Here is a 20,207-nt window from a genome sequence, read left to right as displayed (position 1 = left end):
TGGGATCATACAATCCCCCTGCTCAGAAACTTTCAGTGACTCACTTCTTACAAAATACAGTTTGCATTCCTTAGCCTGATTGTCAGGGGCCTCCAAAATCAGACTTGTCTCTTACTAATTCCCTTCAGACATCCCATGCTCCAGTCAGAGCAGACAATTCCCTCTTTCTAGAACCCAGCATCCATCTAAGATTGTAAATTTAGCCTGCAGGGAATTTAGAGGTCATCTAATCCAACCCTAGAGCAGCAGGGTGGTGCAATGGATAGAGCCTTGGACTTGGAGTCAGGAAAACCTGATTTCAACTCTAACCTCAGATATTTTCTATCCATGAGACTCTGGGCAACTTATTTAACCCTACTTGCCTCAATTTCCCCATCTGTCATATGAGCTAGATAAGGAAATGGCCAACCAATCCAGTATCTCTGCCAAGGAAATTCCCAAAGGGATCACAAAAAAATTGGACATGACTGAAATGACTGAACAACAAAGTCCAACCCTGCCTTTTCCAAATAAAGAAACTGAAGAGGCAGCTGGATGGCTCAGTGGATTGAGACAGGAGGTCCTGGGTTCAAATCTGGTCTCAGATACTTCCCAATGTGTGACCCTGGGCAAGTCACTTAACCCCCATTGCCTAGCCCTTAACCACTCTTCTGCCTTGGAACCAATACACACTATCAGTTCTAAAATGGAAGGTAAGGGTTTAAAAAAAAATAAACAAATAAAAGAACTGAGGTCAAAAGAAATTAAGTAATTTGCTCAAGGTAAGTGACAGAGTCAGATTATAAACCCAAGACTTTTGACTCCAAATATAACCATCTATCCACTAAACTTCCCTTCTTCAAGCTGTTTACTTCCAATATGCCCTCTCCCAAGATTTCCTGTCTCCCCCACATCTCAACCCCCCCCCCATTCTAGTTCTTCCTTATGGTCTTCCCTAGTCAGAGTGTTCTCTTCTAAACTTCAATACCATTTTGTTTTAACATTTTCAATGACTCTCATGTAATTCTTCCTTGTAGTCTCATTTGTGTACTCATCAACTCTACTAGACTAAGAATTTCTTGATGGTAGGAATGAGGCTGGGTCAACCATTTTTTTAATCAACATTTTTCTGGCACTGGGCAGCTGAGTGGTTCAGTGGATAGAGTGCTAGACCTGGACTCTGGAAGACCTGAGTTCAAATCTGACTTCTAACATTTACTACTGTATGACCCTAGATAAAGTCACTTCCCCTGTTTGCCTCAGATTCCTCATCTGTAAAGTGAGCTGGAGAAGATGACAAACCACTCCAGTATCTTTGCCAAGAAAACCCCAAATGGGGTCACAAAGAATCAGACTGAAAAACAGCAACAATTTCTCTAGCCCAGCACATAACACAGTGCCTTACACACAGGAAATCTTAAATAAAAGTTATTGAATGGTCAGAGGGGATTTCTGGACAAATAAAGGACTAGGAAATTCCCCAAAGTGAGGGAACTGGGGCAATTATCCAATTTCTGCGTTCATCTTTTCCTGGATACACCAGTACTGATGTCCTAAAAAAATGTTGATAAATATCCCAGCTCCAAACTCCCCAAACACAACAGATTTAAACTATAGAAAGTCAAGGAAATGAGATAGTCGGAATCTTCCAGATCATTGGCTTCCCAGATAAAAGCCATTATGCAAACAACTTGCCAGGTCTTAGAATCTCAGGCCTCTGCAAAGCCTTTCAGAAGACACTATGATTAGGGTCCACCAATGCTATGTGAGTAGATCCTTCTGGAAACTCATTCTCCTCAGCTGCTAGTATCTTTTCTCTAAAAACTACCTTGTCTTCATTTTGTATATGCTTATATATATATATGTATATATATATATATATAAATATAATAGGGGACTATCCAATAAACCTAGTCCTTAAGAACATATTTAGTGTGTTCTGATGAAGCAGTTTCCATATAAACTTGAACTTTCTGTATAGTTAGAAATTCTTGAACCCCTAAAATTCTATAACCCCAAATTCCTTTCAAAGATTCCTTTTCCTGCATCCTTGAATTTATGTGATAGTATTTAAGATTTCTGTGACTCCTCCCACGCTCTCTTTTACTCCTGACCAGGCTGGGTTTTAGGTAGTTCTTTTTACTTTAGTTATTATTAATAAAATCTTATAAAATATAATACTTGAGTTATTGAATATTAATTTAAAAACTCACATTGCACAAGCTTCTGTAATTGGTTCAGGTCCTGTAGCTCTCTCAGAGGGGAGAGAAGCCACAAGGTAGGAAGATAGAGACAGGATAGAAGTTTTTGATACCACGAGGGGAGTGACGGAGTCCTATTAGAGATATGAGGTGGTCAGAATGAGTCTTTATTAATTATCAATGAGCCACAGCTAAGCTCTGATCAAAGGACCATTGCGTAGGCTTTTCCAGTCCTGAGATCCATACCACACAGGTCAGAGAGGTGAATAGAGAAAGATTAAAGATGGAGCTTGGCCAGAGGCCAAGCTCCTGCAAGGACAGCCATCGGCTAGCCTGAAAGAGAAGAGAGAGAGAGAGAGGCGGAGCTTGCTGGGCTAAATAGTTTTTGATATGCAAATACACACAGTACATAGGGATGATTCTCATTGGTTAATGACAAGGCATAGGTGTGGTTTCTCTTAACCAGGTGAGAACAAAGAAACCTGTTTTCCCGCCTAACCTGGGAGAAGCTGGGGTCAAGGGTCAGAGGCCTTCCCAGCCATGAGCAGTACTAAGCATGCTCAAGACTGAGCAATCTGCACATGCCCACTGTTCCCCTTGCCCATAGCTAGGCGTGGGCTGCTACAGGTCCTGTAAAAATGAGATGAAGATGAGGTTTTTTTGATTGCCTAAATAGCTGAAACAAGGATGAATTCAAAAGGTACTAGTTATCCAATCCCAGGCTCTTGATCTTTATCCTGCCTGGCTGGGTTCTAATGAGAGAGATAATGTGATAAGGTGAAAGGGCCAGTGTCCTCCTTATTAGAGGCCAGCATGTGACCTCATAACCATAGGCCTCTGTTCTTTGCCTCTTTGCACTGATTTTTTCCTGTTTGGGGTGAAGGAGATTTGCGATGGTCATGGCTTTATGAATTTCCAAAGGCCAGGAGTCTGAGAGCTGAATTCACGCTGGAAGCCATATGATGTAAGAGAGACATCCCAAGCAACTTGTAGAGCAGTAGAGCAGTAGAACTCCAAGCTCACTCATCTATCAAGAATGCCACCAATCGGAAGAGAACTTGATAGAGTGAATGTGAGGTAGAAACTGTTAGTATAAGCTCACTCTCCCCAGGGACAGAAGTGATTTAGGGGAAAGTGTTAGAAAGGAACTGTTTGTACTTCAGGACTTTTTTTATCTTTGATAAATAGCCCTTTGGTTTGGTTTTGGTTTTAGTTTTAATTTAATTATAAAAACCTTTACCTTCTTCAAATTGGAATTATGCCCAAAGGGCTTTAAAAGAACAAATGTCCTTTGATCCAGCAATAGCACTACTAGGTTTGTATCCCAAAGAGATTTTTTTTTTAATGGGAAAGGGGGGGGGGGCAGCTGGGTGGCTCAGTGGATTGAGAGTCAGACCCAGAGATGGGAGGTCCTGGGTTCAAATTTGACCTCAGACACTTTCTAGCTCTATGACTCTGGACAAGTCACTTAACCCCCCATTGCCTAGCCCTTACCACTCTTCTGCCTTAGAACCAATACCCAGTATTGATTCTAAGATGGAAGGTAAGGATTCTAAAAATAAATAAATGAAAAATAAAAATGGGAAAGGATCTGTTTGTACAAAAATATTTATAGCTGCACTTTGAGGTGACAAAAAAATTGAAAAATGAGGGATTGTCTTTCAAATGGGGAATGGCTATACAAATTGTGGTACATGATGGTGATGGAATACTATTGTACAATAAGGAATAATGAACTGCTTGATTTCTATATGAACTGGAAAGACCTCCATGAACTGATGTGGAGTGAAATGAGCAGAACCAAGAGAACATCATACACAGAAAGTGAAAAATTGGGGGACCATCAAATGTAATCGAATTTGCTACTAGTTGCAATGCGATGATCCAGGACAACCCTGAGGGACACATGAGAAAGAATGCTATTTACATATAGAAAAAGAATTGTCGGAGTAGAAATGCAGAAGAAAAATATGATTTATCACTTGTTTGTATGAATATAGGATTTGGGATTTGGGGTTTTAAAAGACTGCTCTACTGAAAAAATAAATAATATGGAAATAGGATTTGAGTGATAATACATAAGTATAACCCAGTGAAATTGCTTGTCAACTCTGAAGGGGGATGGGGAAGAGGGGAGGGAGACAACAAGAATCATGTAACCATGGAAAAAATTTTTAAAATTAAAAAAAAACTTACCTTCAATCTAAGAATACTAAGTATCTATATCTATGTAGCTATACTAATATTGGTTCCAAAGCAGAAGAGCAGTGAGGGTTAGGCAATTTGGGGCTGAGTAATTTGCCCAAGGCCACACAGCTAAGTATCTAGGTTCAAATTTGAACACTGGTCCTCCCAACCACAGGCCTGGCTGTACCCACTGTGCTACCTAAGGATGCCTCCTAAATATCCCTTTGTAAAAATTAATTTATGTTAATCAGTTAAATAGAACTGGAGTACTAATCACTAAAGACACTGAGAGGTCTGGAATACACAGGAATGGGGATTGAGACAGTAGCTTTAGAAAAGAAACACTTCCCAGAGCCTCAGGGAGTACCTGTCCCTAGAACTCTGGGGAAGTATCCCAGCTGGCCTTACCCTGATAGAATAAGGCCAGGGTCAATTGCTATATTAGACAGGTATCCCCAGGAAGAATGAAATTTCAAGGAGAACTGGAACTTTTGTCTCTGTCTCCTTTAAGCTCAGCACAGTGCCTAACATTTAATTAGTGCTTAGGATTGGTAAGGTAAACCATCAATGCTATTTTTTTACAACCCAGAATCTTGCCCTCCACCTGAGAATATCATGTCACCTAGTAATGTTAAAAACTCTCAGGGATTCCCTCCCACCAGCTTTGCCCCGATCAACCCCACTCATATCCTGGGACCTAAAACCACAAAGCTTCTACAACTAATGATAGGAAAAGAGATTCAATATGGCAGTTGGGGCGTATCACTGGGAAAAAGATGCTACAACTGGCTTAAGGACCCCTGGTACTCCCGTGCAGCCTACAGAGGGGACCAGTGCTATTGACAGCAAAATTCTAGGGGTTTGCTAAGCTTGCCAGAGCATCCTGCCAAAGAGTTCCGAGCTGGGTCGTGCCAGATAGCTTCTCTCTCTGGTGCCCAGCTGTAGGCTATTTCCCTACTCCTGCCCGTGTGTGTGTGTGTGTGTGTGTGTGTGTGTGTGTGTGTGTGTGTTCACCAGGGACTGGAATTTGGAGGCAGAAATATTGGTGCAAACACATCTACACTCCTAGGAAACAAGTTCAAAGAAACACTAAGATTCCACTGACTACAGTAAGAGTATCACCATAGAGGAAAGGCAGCTTCTAATGTTCTGTGAATTGGACTGAGTTAAGAAAGCTTCTAGACTCAGTTCTACCACTTGTGGTGTGACCACAGATGAGCTATTGTGCCACTCTGATCCTGTTTCCTCCATTATAAACAATGAGATTGGGTTTGAAGATTATTGAGCTTCAAAGGGACTTTGGTCTGTAGGGCACCATCAAACAGATAGGCTAAGTGATGAAATGTCCCTTGCCCAGGTGAACTGCAAATTTAGAAACATCAAGACCTCCAGGTGCTGAATTTTCCCGTCTCTCAAGAATCTTCCATCTGGTAGGAGTGCTATAGTTTTGGCAGAAGGCAGACTCGTTCTATTCAGGCCAGAGTCTTAAAGAGAAACATTCCTTGCACCACGAACCCCTCTTCCTGCTTCCAAACCTTATGAGCCTCAGCAGAGCAGGTCTTTAGGTCCTTCCCTCACCAGCTCACTTCCTCCAGGAAACTTTTGGATTCGGTGCCAGTAGTTGGAGACTCACCCAACCTTCCTCTCTCTCCTCCAACCCCACTGGCTTCCCGAAAGCAGAGCTGGAGAACAAGCTGTCCCAGTCCCCTAGCTCCAAATAACTCGGAGTCAATTGTGCTAACCAATGAGCAGTTTATTATTAATACAGAATCTCCCCTGCCATCCAGTATACTACATCCTGTACATATGAGCTATATACACCCCTTGCCCTTGTTAGCCAGTGCCCCCAGGCGCCCCCTCTACCAGGCCCTGGAGTCATCTCACTCTCTGGTCAAGAAGACCATCCCCCAGAAGCTTCCCTATCTTCCCCAGTCCCCTTCTCTCTCTAAACTCCCCCCACCTTAACTTGTTCCTCCCTCCCTCCCCAGGTCAGTCTCTCTCCCCACAGCAAGTCCTGTCCTCATTGCCCCCAGGGCTTCCAATACAGCACCACTTTGGTGGGGTGAGACCCCATGCTAGAAGATGGGGACAAGAACCCAAAGATAGAGTGAAGCAGCACCAGAGGAGGACGGTACCCCCAAACTATACCTGGGGGTGGGGAGGGAAGGAACTAAGAAAGAGGAAGAGGAGTGAGAGGAGAGAGGGAGCCTAGGGCAGGCACCACGGTCCAGGCAGAGGGAGCTTGGGGCAGGTGTGTAGCACGCCAGCACAGCAACAATTCAGGCAGGAGGCTCTTCTCCAGGGGGCACAGGAAAACCACTCAGGTCTCGGCCAATGATCTCACTCACTGGAAAGGAGGGGTGGATGAGGAGCAAAGGAAATTGGAATAGGTCTCTCTTACCCCAAAGACCTCAGACCCTGCTAGGCTGTCTCTTGGGCCCTATGCTGAACTCAAGGCACCCCATTCCACTAGTGTCTATTTTTCTACTAGAGAGTCAAACTGGAGCCTAGGTCGTGTTATCTCAGCTTCCACCACGGAGGTTCTCCGAGTCCCCTCTTCCATCTCCTGCTCTCTAATATTGGGCTCATTCTCCCCAGCCACTCTAGGCCCCCTTTAGCTGTAGGATAGGGTTCTGGGCATGCTGCCTGTGCAGGTGGAAAATGTGCCACACCTGAGCTACATTCCCAGCATCCTTTTAAGTTACATCCTCATTTTATGTAAGGATGCTTAGGAGATAAATTTGGCTGAGACCCACACTGCCAGGCTCTTTTGTCGGAGCTTGTGCTTTTGGTAAAGCGCTGCAGGTGGGAGTCTCTGGCTCTCTTTGCTCTGCTCACTTGACTGAAAGAATCCTTTTTCTATTCCCTCTCTTTTGATTTGCTATTAAAATCCTATATGCCTCACTGAGGGGAGAGGAATCCAAATGGCTTCGAGATTGCTAACTGCCCTTCACCATGTGTGAGGAAGGAGACAGGTTTCATGCCTCCATTTGAAGGAAAAGGGGAAAAAATCTCAGCTAAAAGCAGCAGCACATTATGGTCCCATTCTCCCCCCAGCTGAGCCCTGAATATTAGCCATCAACATGAGGAAGAAGGGGAGTGGGGGGGTGGACAGAGCATTAAATGTCCCCACACCTGCTTCCAGGCACCCGCCCTCAGAGACCAAAGAAACCTCACTGTGCCCATACACTGGGGGTAACCCAGAATCTGCTCACACCCAACCTGGCAGAAAGGCCACAAGAATCCAGAGGAGATCCCAAAGCCCATTATGAACCCCCCTCCCTTTAGCACCCACATTCTAACCCACTTTCAAGTCCTAGCAGGTTCAGTTCCCAGGAAAACATACCTTTGTCACACACACACTAGACCAAGCCCTGTTCTATTTAGCTAAAGCCTCCCCCCAACCACAAGCCACAGATCTAGAGATATGTACCCCAGATCCCTCCACCCACCTTCTTCCAGTGTGATGCCCTGGATGGGGACGCTCTCTCGGAAGCCACTGCCAAAGCTGCCTCTCTCTTTCTCCTGTTCTGGGGCTCCCTCCCCTGTGCCATATCCTGACCCCACCTCGCCATACCCCTCAGCAGCAGGGTGGGCACCCTGGGGTGAGAAGGGCCCCTCGGGTGGGGGAGAGTTTGGCAGAGGGGGTCGGTAGGCAGCTGGTGGTGGGAAAGGCAGCCCCATGGAGAAGGGTGCCCCACCTCCTCCATAGGGGTCAGCAGGGAAAGGTCGAGGGAGAAAGCTGGTAGGGGGAGGAGGTCGGGGGCAGCCAGGACTCCCACTAGGCTCTGGAAACAGCCTCAGGCCAGGCCTGTACGAAGGAGGGCCCGTCTGGGGGTACAGGGGCGGTGTCCCAAAGTTGAACCCCTCTGACAAATAAGGGGGCTCATAGGAGGGATCATCAGGCGGATAAGAAGAATAGGGGGCTCTGGGTGGTGAGAAGTCCATGTCGGTACCAAACGGGGGCCCGGGAGCTGAAGGAAAGCCGCGGAGTGACGAATCTGGAATTGGCTCCTCTTTGAAGATCACTGGGGTTGGTGAGGGTCAGGCATGAGGGACACAGATACGGCCATGAGAAGCAGGTGGTTCTGGGTCAGAGGAATTCCCTCCCTCATCACCCCTCCCTCCCTGCTGCCCCTGAGGACCTCCTTTGGCTCTCTTGAGCTCTCCCCACTCCTTTCCTTATCCCTGGGGGGAAGCAGGGAGGGAGGGAGGACCAAAAGACTCTGGCCCCGAGGAGTGGCTCCGGGGCTCTGATTTGGAATGGGGGCACTGCCATCTCTCACCCCGCCTGCCACAGAGCCTCCCCACCAGGGTCTCCTGCCCTCCTGGCAGCGTACCAGGCAGGAACTTGAAGCTCTGTGTGGGACTTCGTTTCCTCCTTCCATTGGAGACATAGAAATAGACCTGGACGGGTCGGGACACCCGTTTGTTGCTGTACTCGGGCACCGCCAGGGTCAACGTCACCTGGGAGGGGGAAGGACGGAAAAGAGAAATGAGCAGCAGAGACGGCCCAGCCGCCTCTCCAGGGACACTAACTCCAATGGCTAGGCTTTTTTTTTTTCATTCACTACTGAGCAGAATTCATTTCCAAGGGGGAGATCCAATCCCAGGGTTACCAGGCCGCCCCCTCGTGGAAAGAATGTGGCACCTCCGAAGCCCGCAAGGCTGGCCGGGCAGTCCAGAATTTCCCGGCTCTCCACCTTCCCCAAGCCAATGGGAGTCCCCCAAGGAGACCATATTACCTCATTGCTTTTCAGCCTGTTCACTGTGGCCTCCTCCTCCCACTGCAGCTTTCCATCTGTGAGAAGGGGACAAAGAGCTCAAGCCTGGTTCAGGAGCCCCTGCCCCGCACTCCGGGCAGGAGAGAGGCAGAGGCACACAGAAGGGAGGCCCCCAAGGTTACCGGACTATCTCTACGGAGCAGAAGGGGAATTTGGACTGCTATGACCAGAGGAACCAAGGGTTAGCTCAATGTGTCCCAAACTCAATCACAGCTTCTGATGGAACCTTAGGGCTCATTTAATCTAATTAGTAGCTGAACAGGCAGAGAGATGGTGCAATGGATAGAGTTCTGGGCCTGAAGTCAGGAAGACTCATCTTTTCTGAGTTCAAATCTGGACTCAGACATTTACTAGTTGTGTGACCCTGGGTAAGTCACTTAACCCTGTTTACCTCAGTTCCATTATGTGTCAAATGAATTGAAGGACATGGCAAATCACTCCAGTGTCTTTGCCAAGAAAATACCAAATGGAGTCATGAAGAGTCAGACAGGACTGAACAACAACACCTGAACAGGAAACCTGTCTACAACATACTGATGGGTATTCATCCAGGCTCCTGTGAAGCTGTACCTCTTAAAAGTATTCCAGGAGGTAGCTAGGTGACTCCGTGGATTGAAAGCAAGGCCTAGAGATGGGAGGTTCTGGGTTCAAATTTGACCTCAGGTACTTCCTAGCTGGGTGACCCTGGGCAAGTCACTTAACCCCCATTGCCCCTCACCCTTACCACTCTTCTGCTTTGGAACCAAGACATAGTATTGATTCCAAGACAGAAGATAAGATTTTTGTTTTGTTTTTTTAATCCATTCCATTTTGGGAGGGTTATAAAATTAAGACACTCAACTTCCAAAAAAGAATAATTTGCCTCTTTTCAAAGTATACACCTTGGTCTTAGTTCTTTTTCACCTATAGTGTCAGATTTTATTTTGTTGCTATGATACAGAAAATTAAACTGAGAATAAGAATAAAATGAGAAAAACCAATCTAAGGTGAGTGGTAGATCCAGACACAGAACTCATCAACCTTAATATGATGCTGCGGCTTCCACAGAGATCTGTCTTTTGGTGGAAAAACAGAATATTCTCTACTATCAAAAGCATCCCTCAGGAGGCATTGAATTCTCCTTTTCTGGACTAAAAGGCAAATGGGAGAGGAAGAGTTGGCTCAACCTAATTGTGTGCCCATTCCTTTTCTACAGGACTATTCAATGGACTTGATTTGATTCTAACCAGACCAGAAAGTTAAGCAGAGCCTGCCTATCTTCCCAGTATGTACGCTAGGAGTAGGGTTCTTGGGGAACTCAAAAACAGAAGCGCATGTCTAAAGCTTCAAGGTCATAATGGAGAGCATGCCTGGTCTAGAAGTCCTCCTATTCGCCTTCTCCACATGTGCCTTACCATCCCGGCACAGAATTGTTTTCCCATTCCACCTACCACCAAAGCCCTGTACAAGTTTCATCTATAGGAATTGTTGGAATCTTCCTCTGCTTCATAGAATGTTCTGGGCTTTGAAAGCCATAACACAGGATGGAAAGACTAGTCAAAATTTGGTCAGTGGGAGCTGGGAGCTCCTGGCTCATCCCCTTCATCTGACCTCATCCTATCTACCACTAGTTAATGGAAGCCAACCCTTGTCAAGTTGATCCTCTCGTAATTATAATGAATAAGTCCTTGTGAAGAGAAATAAAGAATTAGATAGATGGTCAAATAGATGAATGGCATAAAATTAATCAAGCCCCAGGATGAGGGCAGCACTGTCTTTCCTGCTATCTCAACACCATCTGGAACACTGGATGCCACATTTCAGAAAGAGCATTAACAAACGGAAGTGTATTCAGAGAGGGGCAGTCAGACTGTTGAAAGAATTATTAAATAAATGAAAATTTTAAATTAACTAAATGAATAATATAATTAATATTTAAGTAAAGAAGGATAAATTAAATAAAAATTATTTCAAAACTTTGTACTCCCAATACTTTTGCATATATTATCTTATTTTGTCCAATTTAGAGATAAGGAAACTGAGTTCTCAGAGGGTTAGTTGATCTGCCCAGAGTCATATGGATAATTTATTCCAGAATCCCAGCACTTCGCTTAGTTCTAACCCTTTTCCCATTGCACTGGACATGGCCCTCACTCTTACTCCCATAGTTCTCCAGCCTGGGTTCTGCTCACTCCCTTGAGTACTCACCAGGGCCTCTCTCAATGAAGACCACCTTGGAGTCGGGCAAAAAGTTGGCTCCTGACAACACCAGTTCCTCACCCCCTCGAACAGAACAAGCACTCAGGTTGTAGGCTTCTACCTGAGGGAGCTCCTGTGCTGAACGCTGGGCTGCAACCAGAAGGAATGAGAAACTGGGCAAAGATGTGGAAAATGCAAAAGAGCCACCCTCTTCCCTCACCAACTCCCTGATTCTAGAGTTGGGCCACAGAGGCCACTAGGGTCAGAGGGGAAATGCTACCCTTCGCCCCCAGGCTAGGGAAAGGCAGGCATAGGCGTCCCAGCAGATCCATGGACATGCAATGCAGACAGGGGGTCCCAGGAAAACAGACTAAAAGATCCCAATAGTGTGGAGGGGATCCACAGACAAGCAGGGGACTCCTAAAAGAGACTTCGCAAGGAGTATGGGCAAGGAGCCCTACAAACGAATAGACAGAAAGGGGGAATGGAGGGGCAAGTCCACATCGGTGGGATGACAGGAAAGGCACAAGCAGGAGGGAGGGCATAGGACAGAAAGACCAAGCCACTCTTTTGAGGGTACCCTGACCCAAACCTCTCCCTTTGCTCACAGCACTCAATGGGCACCGAAGCCACTTGCACCGACACAACCTTCCCGCCACCCTGTGGCACGTGTACTCGAAACACTAGGCGAACCCTCGTATTCTTGCGACCGATGTCCGTCTCCCCCTTGCGCAGCTCTATGTCCGAGTTCCGAAGTTTCAAGATTCCAGCGCAGTCAATGCTGTCCATGTGGGGTTGGGGAAAAGGGTTAAGAGCCCCTTTACTCTCTCTTTCCTGATGTCAAGATGAAATTCCTCCAGGGAACACATTCAAGTCCCTCCTCATTCCATCCATCCACCACTTAACTACCCAAGTGATTTTCCTCTGCCCATGCACCCTTCTCTTCACATTCAACAAATTCCAGGGATGCCCTGCTACCTCTAGGATCATGTAAACCCTTCTTTTTGGAATTGGAATTCTTTATATTCTCCTCCCTGCTTTCCAAGCTCTTATACTTTATTCCTCTGTACAAATGCTGTGGTCCAATGACACCAGCCTTCTTGATATTCACGCGTGCACACACACACACACACACACACACACACACACACACACACACAAACACAAACACTGGTGTTTTTGCCTGGACTGTCCTCTGTCCCTCAAATGCTCTTTCTCCTCACTTCTTTTTTGTTTTTAACCTTTACCTTCTATCCTAGAATCAAATACTAAACATTAATCCTAAGGCAGAAGAGAGTTAAAGGCTAGGCAGTTGGGGTTAAGTGAGTGGCCCAGGGACACACAGCTAGGAAGTATCTGAGGCCAGATTTGAACCCAAGACTTCTTGACTCCAGGCCTGGCACTCTATCCACTGTGCTACCTAGCTGTCCCCTCCTCACCTCCATCTTTAAGGTTTAGTTTAAATCCCACCTTGTTTGCAAGCTTTTCCCATCCCCTCTCTCCTCTCACTACTAGTGCCAGCCTTCTGAGATAAACCTTCCATTTGCTCAGTTTATAGATATATAATATTATATATCTTATGTGTATCTGGTTCTTTGCTTGTTATCTCCCCCATTACACTGTGAACTCCTTGAAGGCAATGGCTTGCCCTTTGTGTATCCCTAGCATTTCACACAGAACCTAGCATCCAGCACATGCTCACTACCTGACTAATATACCCCCTATAATCCCTGAAAGGTTTCTCCTGACTATTCTGAAGGCCTAGAACCTAAATATACTTATTCAGGAATCAATAATCCAAAAGCAAGAGATACCACCCCAGCTCTCCCCTCCACCCCATTTCAAAATAGACTTCTCTAAGTGATTCAATGACCAGGACAAAGATCCGCGTCCCACTTCCTAGGAACAAACTCTCTCAGACAAAGATTCTCAATGAATCCCTTCTTAGGGAGGGGCAGGAGGAAAAAGAAGGAAGACGATGAAGGGACAACCTTGTCCTAGCTGCTGGGCCCCATCGAAGGCCCTGCTGGCACTGAAGAGTGAAAACCAAGACTCACTTGGCTGCCATGTTGTTCTCAGGGAGCAGAGTCATCTCTAGCACCTTGGTACCACTGACCACTGCCTCGTAGCTGGCTGTGGCCACCATCTTGCCAGTGATGCGATGAACTTGGTAGAAAGCATGGGGCCTCAAGTTCCGTTCATCTGCCGTACCAATGAACATCTGCAGCGTTAGCGGCTTCTCATTGTAGCCTAGGAGCTAGTGGAGGGAAAGCCGGGGCATGGGTTAGAGCTCATCACAACAACATCTATAATACACCCTAAAACGTTCAGGCCACCAAGGATTGGTGGGTGTGCAGAATAAAAGAAATCATGGAGGCTATTTCTCAGGGGAACTGGAGCATGGGCTATTGGGAAAAGATGGCCTGCAGAAAGAGTGTTGCTCTTGGAGGAGGGCCCAGACTTGGCTGGGGAGATGGCAGGAGAACATCGAAGGAGACATTGGACTTGATATAGAGACAATCTAATTCCCAGTAGCCTTTGCCCTTAGTCTAACCTTACCCCTGACATCTCACTGACCATCCTTCTTTTAGAGTGGGTTGTAAAGACTCTCAGGGGATGAAATGAAGGGGAAGTGGCATGGGGGGGAGGAGTGGGGAGGGGTTAGTATCTGAGGATCTGAAAGAAAGAGTACCCACTCTCATTCTCCTCCCTGAAACAGCCTAGCCCCTCCTCCAGCCTGCTGGCCAGGCAGGTCAGAACTGCCAGGGATCGTGGGAAAGGGCAGGGTTATGGGGCTACACAGCTGGAGCCCATCTGTCCTAGGGACTGGGAGTTAGAGGGGACAGAATCCTTTCTTCCATAAATCCTCTAGTTACCTTGACCACAGGGTGCCCCCCTGGTGTAGCTTTGACAGCACCTCTGCTGCCCTCAGTCTCGTAGTGGGCACGATGATGGGCTCTGGGTTGCACCTCGATTCTCAGCTCCAACTGTTCAAACTGGCTAGGCAGGGGCCAGTCCAGTGGGGGTAGTGCTGAGGCCCTGGTGAGGGGTGGGGAGTAAAGGAAAGAGGAAAATTGATTTCCCTTTTCCCTTAATTCAAAACCCGGATAACATTGACACTGACCCAAATAGTCCCGAACCACCACCCTGGAGCTCCCTAAGATATGATAGAATTAAGAGAGAGAAATAGCTACAGAGGTACAAAGAAGACAGGCTGTGGGGTAACCCCTGGATCCTCTCAGGGCTCTGGAAGAAGTAGCAACATGACAGGGGTATTCCCTGCTTCTTCAAGATCCCCAGAATTAGAGCTCTAGACCATTGGGATGTTAGAGTTAGGAAGGAAAGTTCAATTTTTCACTTGCTTGCACAGAAAATCTAATCCTTTCTCTAATTCTATACTTCAGTATAAGAGAGAAAGAAGCAAGGTAAAGGTATAGATCAGTATTTTAGTGCTGGAAGAGAACTTAGAGATGATATAATTTTATTTCACAAATGAAGGAATTTAGGAGTAACATGGTTAAGTGACTTGACCAAGGTCATATAATGCAAAAATGGAAGAATCCAGGCCTCCTGATTTGGTCTAAAGCTCTTTCCAATAATAACAATAATAATAACAAATAATGTTTATAAAGTAATTTAAAATTTACAAAGCACTTTCCTGGTACCTTATGAGATAGGTGGTGCATTATTGTTGCCATTTCACCAATAAAAAAAACAACAACTGAGTCTCAGATGAATGAAATAGCCTCTTGAAGTTAAAGAGCTCAAATTTGGCCTCAGACACTTCTTAATTGTATGATCCTGGACAAGTAACAACCTTGTTTGCCTCAGTTTCTTTATCTGTCAAATGAGCTAGAGAAGGAAATGGCAAACCACTCCAGGACCCTTGCCACAAAAAAATCCTAAAATCACAGTCAGGCATGACTGACAATAACAAAAGCTAGTGTCAGAGCTAGAATTCAAACCCAGATCTCTGCCTCTAAGTGTGCATTCTTCTTGGTCTGTGAGATCTTTTCTCATCACTTGTGAGAGCTATAAAAGTAGAATCCTTTGTATCACTCTGACTGCCTATGAATTAATATGCTTATGTGGAATTCATGAGAAGGAATCTTACCAAGAGTCTCCTCAGGACTTCCATCTACACAAGAGACAGCCAGACAGAGAGCCCAACCTGTTTTTTTTCCCCAGTCTGGGTCAACTTAAATAGACATGGCAGGGATTATTATTAATAATAATAGGATCAGCAATCTGGCTCAGTGAACAGAGCACCAGACCTGGGGATAGAAAGATCTGGGTTCAAATGTGGCTTTGGACACTTGGCTGTGTGATCCTGGGCAAGTCACTTAACCCTAATTACCTGGCTTTTAGTGCTCCTCTGTCTTGGAATCTATATTTAGTATTGATTCTAAGACAGAAGGTAAAAATGTAAAACAATAATAACAGCTACCATTTACACAGCATTTTAAGGTTTACAAAGCACTTTATATATATATTATTTCATTTTAACTTTATAACAACCCTGACAGGTAGGCATTATTATGATCTCCATTTTACAGATGAGGAAACTGAGGCAAAAAAAGTTAAATGATTCGTTCATGTCCATATAGCTAGCAAGCATCTGAGCAGGATTTGAACTTGTTTCTTCCTGATTCCAGTTCCTACACATGATCCTAGTTACCTGAAGATTAGCAATTAAATAAACAAGGATCTTGATGGATAGAAGGGTTGAGGAATCAGAGCATTGTTTTATAGCTTAAAGCAAGCAGCATGAAACTTAGTTGTAAAGTTGTACTCAATTAGAAATCCATTTTAGTCACCACGTTAATTCTAATCTAGCGCGTATTCCTGCCTCTGCAGGGAAAGAAAAACATTTAGGTGGGGGAAGAGAGGGGCCTTCTTCAGACCCATCCCCCTCTCTTTCCCAGGCCATTAAGCAGAAGTAGACAGCAGAAGGCTGCCTCCCTTTCCCCAAGGTTGCAGAGAACAGTCTCTGGTACCCTCACCTGAAGATGGGGCTATGTCCCCCAATACGGGCCTTGGACCAGGACAGTGGGGAGGGCACAGCCAGGTAGTCCATGCCAGGTACATCTTTTCGAGGAGGTCCAGGAGGGACCACAGCTTCCTCCCCACCTGGCACGGGTTTCCCATTGCACGGAGTAGGCTCTTCTGGCCGGGGTAATGCCACTGCCTGTTCACTAGATGTCCGCCGGGTCTTCTGGGGGATGCTCTCAGCTGGTGTGGCCCCTACATAGTCGAAGGGGCCAGGAGAGCCTGGGTCCCGGGCCAGAGGTGGTGGTGGTGGGGGAGGAGGCTCAGGCCCTTCATCCCCCAGACTTCCCCGCCGGGAGAGGGCAGGGGAAGCTGAGGATGGCGTGCCAGAGCTGGAATAACGCCTTTTACCACAAGGGGAGGCTGGTCGGGGAGAAGCTGGGGCTGGGCCTGGGGCACTAAGGAGCAGCCAGCTGTCCTCAGGCCCCCGGGCTCCAGGGCTGGGCCCATATACACCCCAGGGGTCATCAGGGGTCCAAGGCCGAGGGGAGGCCCTTGGGGAGGGCAGTGGGGACCCCAGACCAAATCTTGAAGCTGCCTCATTCAGTTCTGACTCTACTTCATCACAGGCAGCATAGAGGGCTGCCTCATCAGAGGCATCTGAGAAGAAACTCCAAGAGGACAAACTACTGCTACCAGGACTGGGACTAAAGAAGGAGCCTCCACTGCCAGTACCCCCAGCCTCTCGATAGCCTCCAAAGCCATCAGGTGGTGGATAATCACGGGGAGAACCATCTCCCCAGTTGTCTGGTGTGTCCTCTAGTGAGGGTGGAGGTTCAGGTGTGGGGGAGATTGAGGTGATTCGAATGCTCGGGCACTCCAAGATTCTACCCCCTCCAGACCCACCAGGTCCCCCAGCAGGTCCCCCCAGCCTCACCAATCGGGCTGGCTGACTCTCCCAAGTACCAGGCGGCGGTGCAGGCCGAGGGGGTGGGGAGTGCATGCCTGGCCGAGGGGGTGGGGGCCTAGGTATGCCAATAGGGGAGGCCCCATAGGGAGGAGGTTCACCCAGGGCCAGACTGCAGCAGGAAGGGGAGTCTTCTGTGTCCAGCTCTGTGAAAGAGAAGGTAGGGAAGGGCAGAGAGAGGATGGAATCTTCATCCATTTGAGGCTTCTGACTACACAAGTTCTCTCTACCCATCAGTCTCCATGCCATTGGGGGGGTTTCTGAAGCATCCCGAGTCATGACCACAAAGGAGACATGCCCTCCAGTCACAGGTGTTCCCGAAGCTCGGTAAGCTCCCCTGCCAGTCAGACCTACTCCTTGACGCCAGGGTAGGTATCAGCGAACAAGGTACCTTCCACACCAAGGTGGGCTTCAAGAGGGTGGGACCATGGGGGAAAGGGAGGGCCTTTGGCTTCTGGGGCGTGACTAAGAGGGGTTTGGTTGGGGTGAGGCCTGTGAAGAGCAGAGGAGGGTTTAGGGCGGTGCTGGGCGGGGCCAGGGGCGACACACACATGAACCCAATTAGCAGCGGTTCCCAAACCCCCAAACTGCGCTGGCAGGCTCCTCTGTTACCATCGTAACCGTGGCCTGGCCCCGGGGGCCCAGGGAAGAAGGGGGGGGGTGGCACAAGGGCTCTGGTGGCTGGGGGTGGGCGGAGAGGGGCGGGGTATCCCCTCTCCCCCTTTCCCCAAATCCGGAGGAGGAGAGAAGGTGGTTGCGTGCCGGGACTGGGAGGGGGCTCAAGGGGGCCGCGGATTCCGTGCGAATAGCGGCCGCCGCCCCCGGCTCTTCCCAGCCATCTGCCTCTCATTGCGGCCAGACGAGGGGGGCCCCCGCGAAGTTCGGAGGGGGAGCTCCGGCGGGACCTGAGATTCCCCTTCCACCCTAGTCCCATTAAGTTCCATCTCCCCGGCCTAGAGGCTTTCTGTTGAGAAGCAAGGGATAGGACGCGACCCAAAACAGAACCTCTTCTCCAGGGGGTGTCCCATGTCCCTCAGATCTCAACCCAGTTACGTCCATTCTTCAGTCCCTCCCTTCTCCTTCCCTCCAGTTCCCCATCCCAGTGACAGCCGGCGCGGGAGGCGGTGCGCGGCGGACCAGCCGGCCCCCACCCCCCACCCGAGCCGCAACCTAAAAAGGAAAAAGCGGTGCCCATGCCCCCAGCCCCATCTCCACGACCCCCAAGCTCCATGGAATCCCTCGCAAGACTACCTTAAACCTTTTATCATCCCGCCCCAAAGATTAGCAAACCCCCTAGGCTCACGGAACCCAGCCGCTCCAATCCCCCTCCCTGGACCCCGAAACCCTTCCCGACTCCGCACTAACCTTCCCCAGGCCCAGGCCCCCCAGGCCCCAATGGGGGGGCCTCCTTCTCCTCCCCGAACACCAGTTTAAATTCCAGCTCCTCATCCTCGCAGCTCGCAGCCCCCATAGATCTGGCCAGAGCCCCTAGGCCTCTACTTGGGGCTAGGGAGGGGTGAGGGGGGGGCTTCTTGCCCCCTCCGGGACTTGCCCCCTCCGCCGCCGCCGCCTCCACCCTCCCGACGCCCCCTCTTTATTATAGAAACTTTTCCAAAGTTTTTCCCCCAAACTTCTTCAAAGCGCCCCCCCCTTCAGCCTGTCTCTGATTGGCTGTCCGGGATGTTCCAGCTCCTCCTCCTGGGATGAGATGGGAAAACCACGCGCCCCTCGTCCCAGTCCACCCTCCCCCCCATTTCGTTTTCTCCCCCTCCCTCTCCCACCAAAAAAAAAAAAATGAATCGGAAAATGGTCCCTCCTGAACTCCTCCGCGTGGTACAATCTTATTGACGCCTATTGGCCAGTAGTTCTGACAGTCACTGCCCAAACTGACCTCCCGCTTCCCTCAGCCCCCTTCCCCTTGCTGTTTGGATTTCTAGGTCCAAAAATTTTAAAGTCGCCAAATTACTGTGCCCCTGAGCATTGGGTCCTCAAAGATTATCTAACTCGCCCACTATGGTTTTTCTCCGGCGGGATGTTAAGTGGAATACAGGCAGTTTCACTCCTCTCTCTCTGTAGACCCGAGGCCCTACTAACTGCAACAGGGAACAAATAAGCCATTAGACTCTAGGGATGTCTAGAGAGTAATTGTCCTGCGCACACACACGATGAAGTGAGGGGCAACCTCTTTAAATTCTCTCTGGAAGCGTCAGAGTAGTAGGGACCAGAACCTATGGCACTGAACAGCGATAATCCAGGCCTGACTTTCCTGTTGTTCCTGCTGTCCTCATCAAGAGGGAGTAGCATTAATTAACCTCTCCAGTAAGGCGGTTTCCCCACGACCCACTCAGGGCAAAGCCTGGCATGCCTCCCCAGCTTGGGGGAAGGAGTTTGGCTTCGCTGAAGCCTATTCTAATTATTCCAGTAATCTTGGTTAAGTTTACTCTCTGTGCCTGGTCACTGATGCTTAGGTGGCCCCAAGGACCAACACCTGTCATCTGTGTGCTAACAGAACTCAAGAAAACACATCTTGGAGCGCACGAAAAGTACAGTAGTAAAGTAGCCCAGATTTAGGCATTGGGGCGTAGGAAGAAAGAAGTGAAGGACGCGATGTGTGGCTTGGGCCAAGAAATCCTCAGCTTCCTCAATGCTTTGTTACTAAAACCTCCCCCAACAAGTTCAAGTTTTGTCTATCTCCAGGTCCAGCTGTGTCCCCAGCCCCGTCCCCCTCCCCAGTCTCGAACGGGTTAAACGACTCAGGCCCCCAGGTCAGACATTTACAAACACTCCAGCGCCGGGCGGGGGCCGAACTCATTACACTAATGAGAACCAGGCATCGAGTGTGGGAGGGGGGAGATGGGAGGGGTAAGCTAGGAGGAGAAGGAAAGGGGGGCGGTGGATTGGGCAGGCTTGGGGCTGTCGGGT

At 48.2% G+C, this 20,207-nt stretch overlaps 1 protein-coding gene across 1 annotated transcript; it reads right to left on the bottom strand.

Moving 5' to 3' along the window:
• Positions 1-6,099: 6,099 nt before the first annotated feature.
• Positions 6,100-18,897, bottom strand: NFATC4 (nuclear factor of activated T cells 4). Its single transcript, XM_007479883.3, has 10 exons — positions 18,651-18,897; positions 16,333-17,431; positions 14,206-14,368; positions 13,387-13,586; positions 11,938-12,110; positions 11,339-11,479; positions 9,113-9,168; positions 8,708-8,834; positions 7,820-8,395; positions 6,100-6,714 (listed from the first exon to the last, which is right to left on the bottom strand). Exons 1-10 carry the CDS (start codon positions 18,754-18,756, stop codon positions 6,647-6,649), a joined length of 2,709 nt encoding a protein of 902 aa, XP_007479945.2. The 5' UTR covers positions 18,757-18,897; the 3' UTR covers positions 6,100-6,646.
• Between the last annotated feature and the right edge of the window lie 1,310 nt (positions 18,898-20,207).

This window comes from Monodelphis domestica, chromosome 1 (genome assembly GCF_027887165.1).
Source record: "Monodelphis domestica isolate mMonDom1 chromosome 1, mMonDom1.pri, whole genome shotgun sequence".
Taxonomy (NCBI): domain Eukaryota; kingdom Metazoa; phylum Chordata; class Mammalia; order Didelphimorphia; family Didelphidae; genus Monodelphis; species Monodelphis domestica.
The sequence above is the reverse complement of the archived record's forward strand: the minus strand, read 5'-3'. Positions and strand labels throughout refer to the sequence as shown.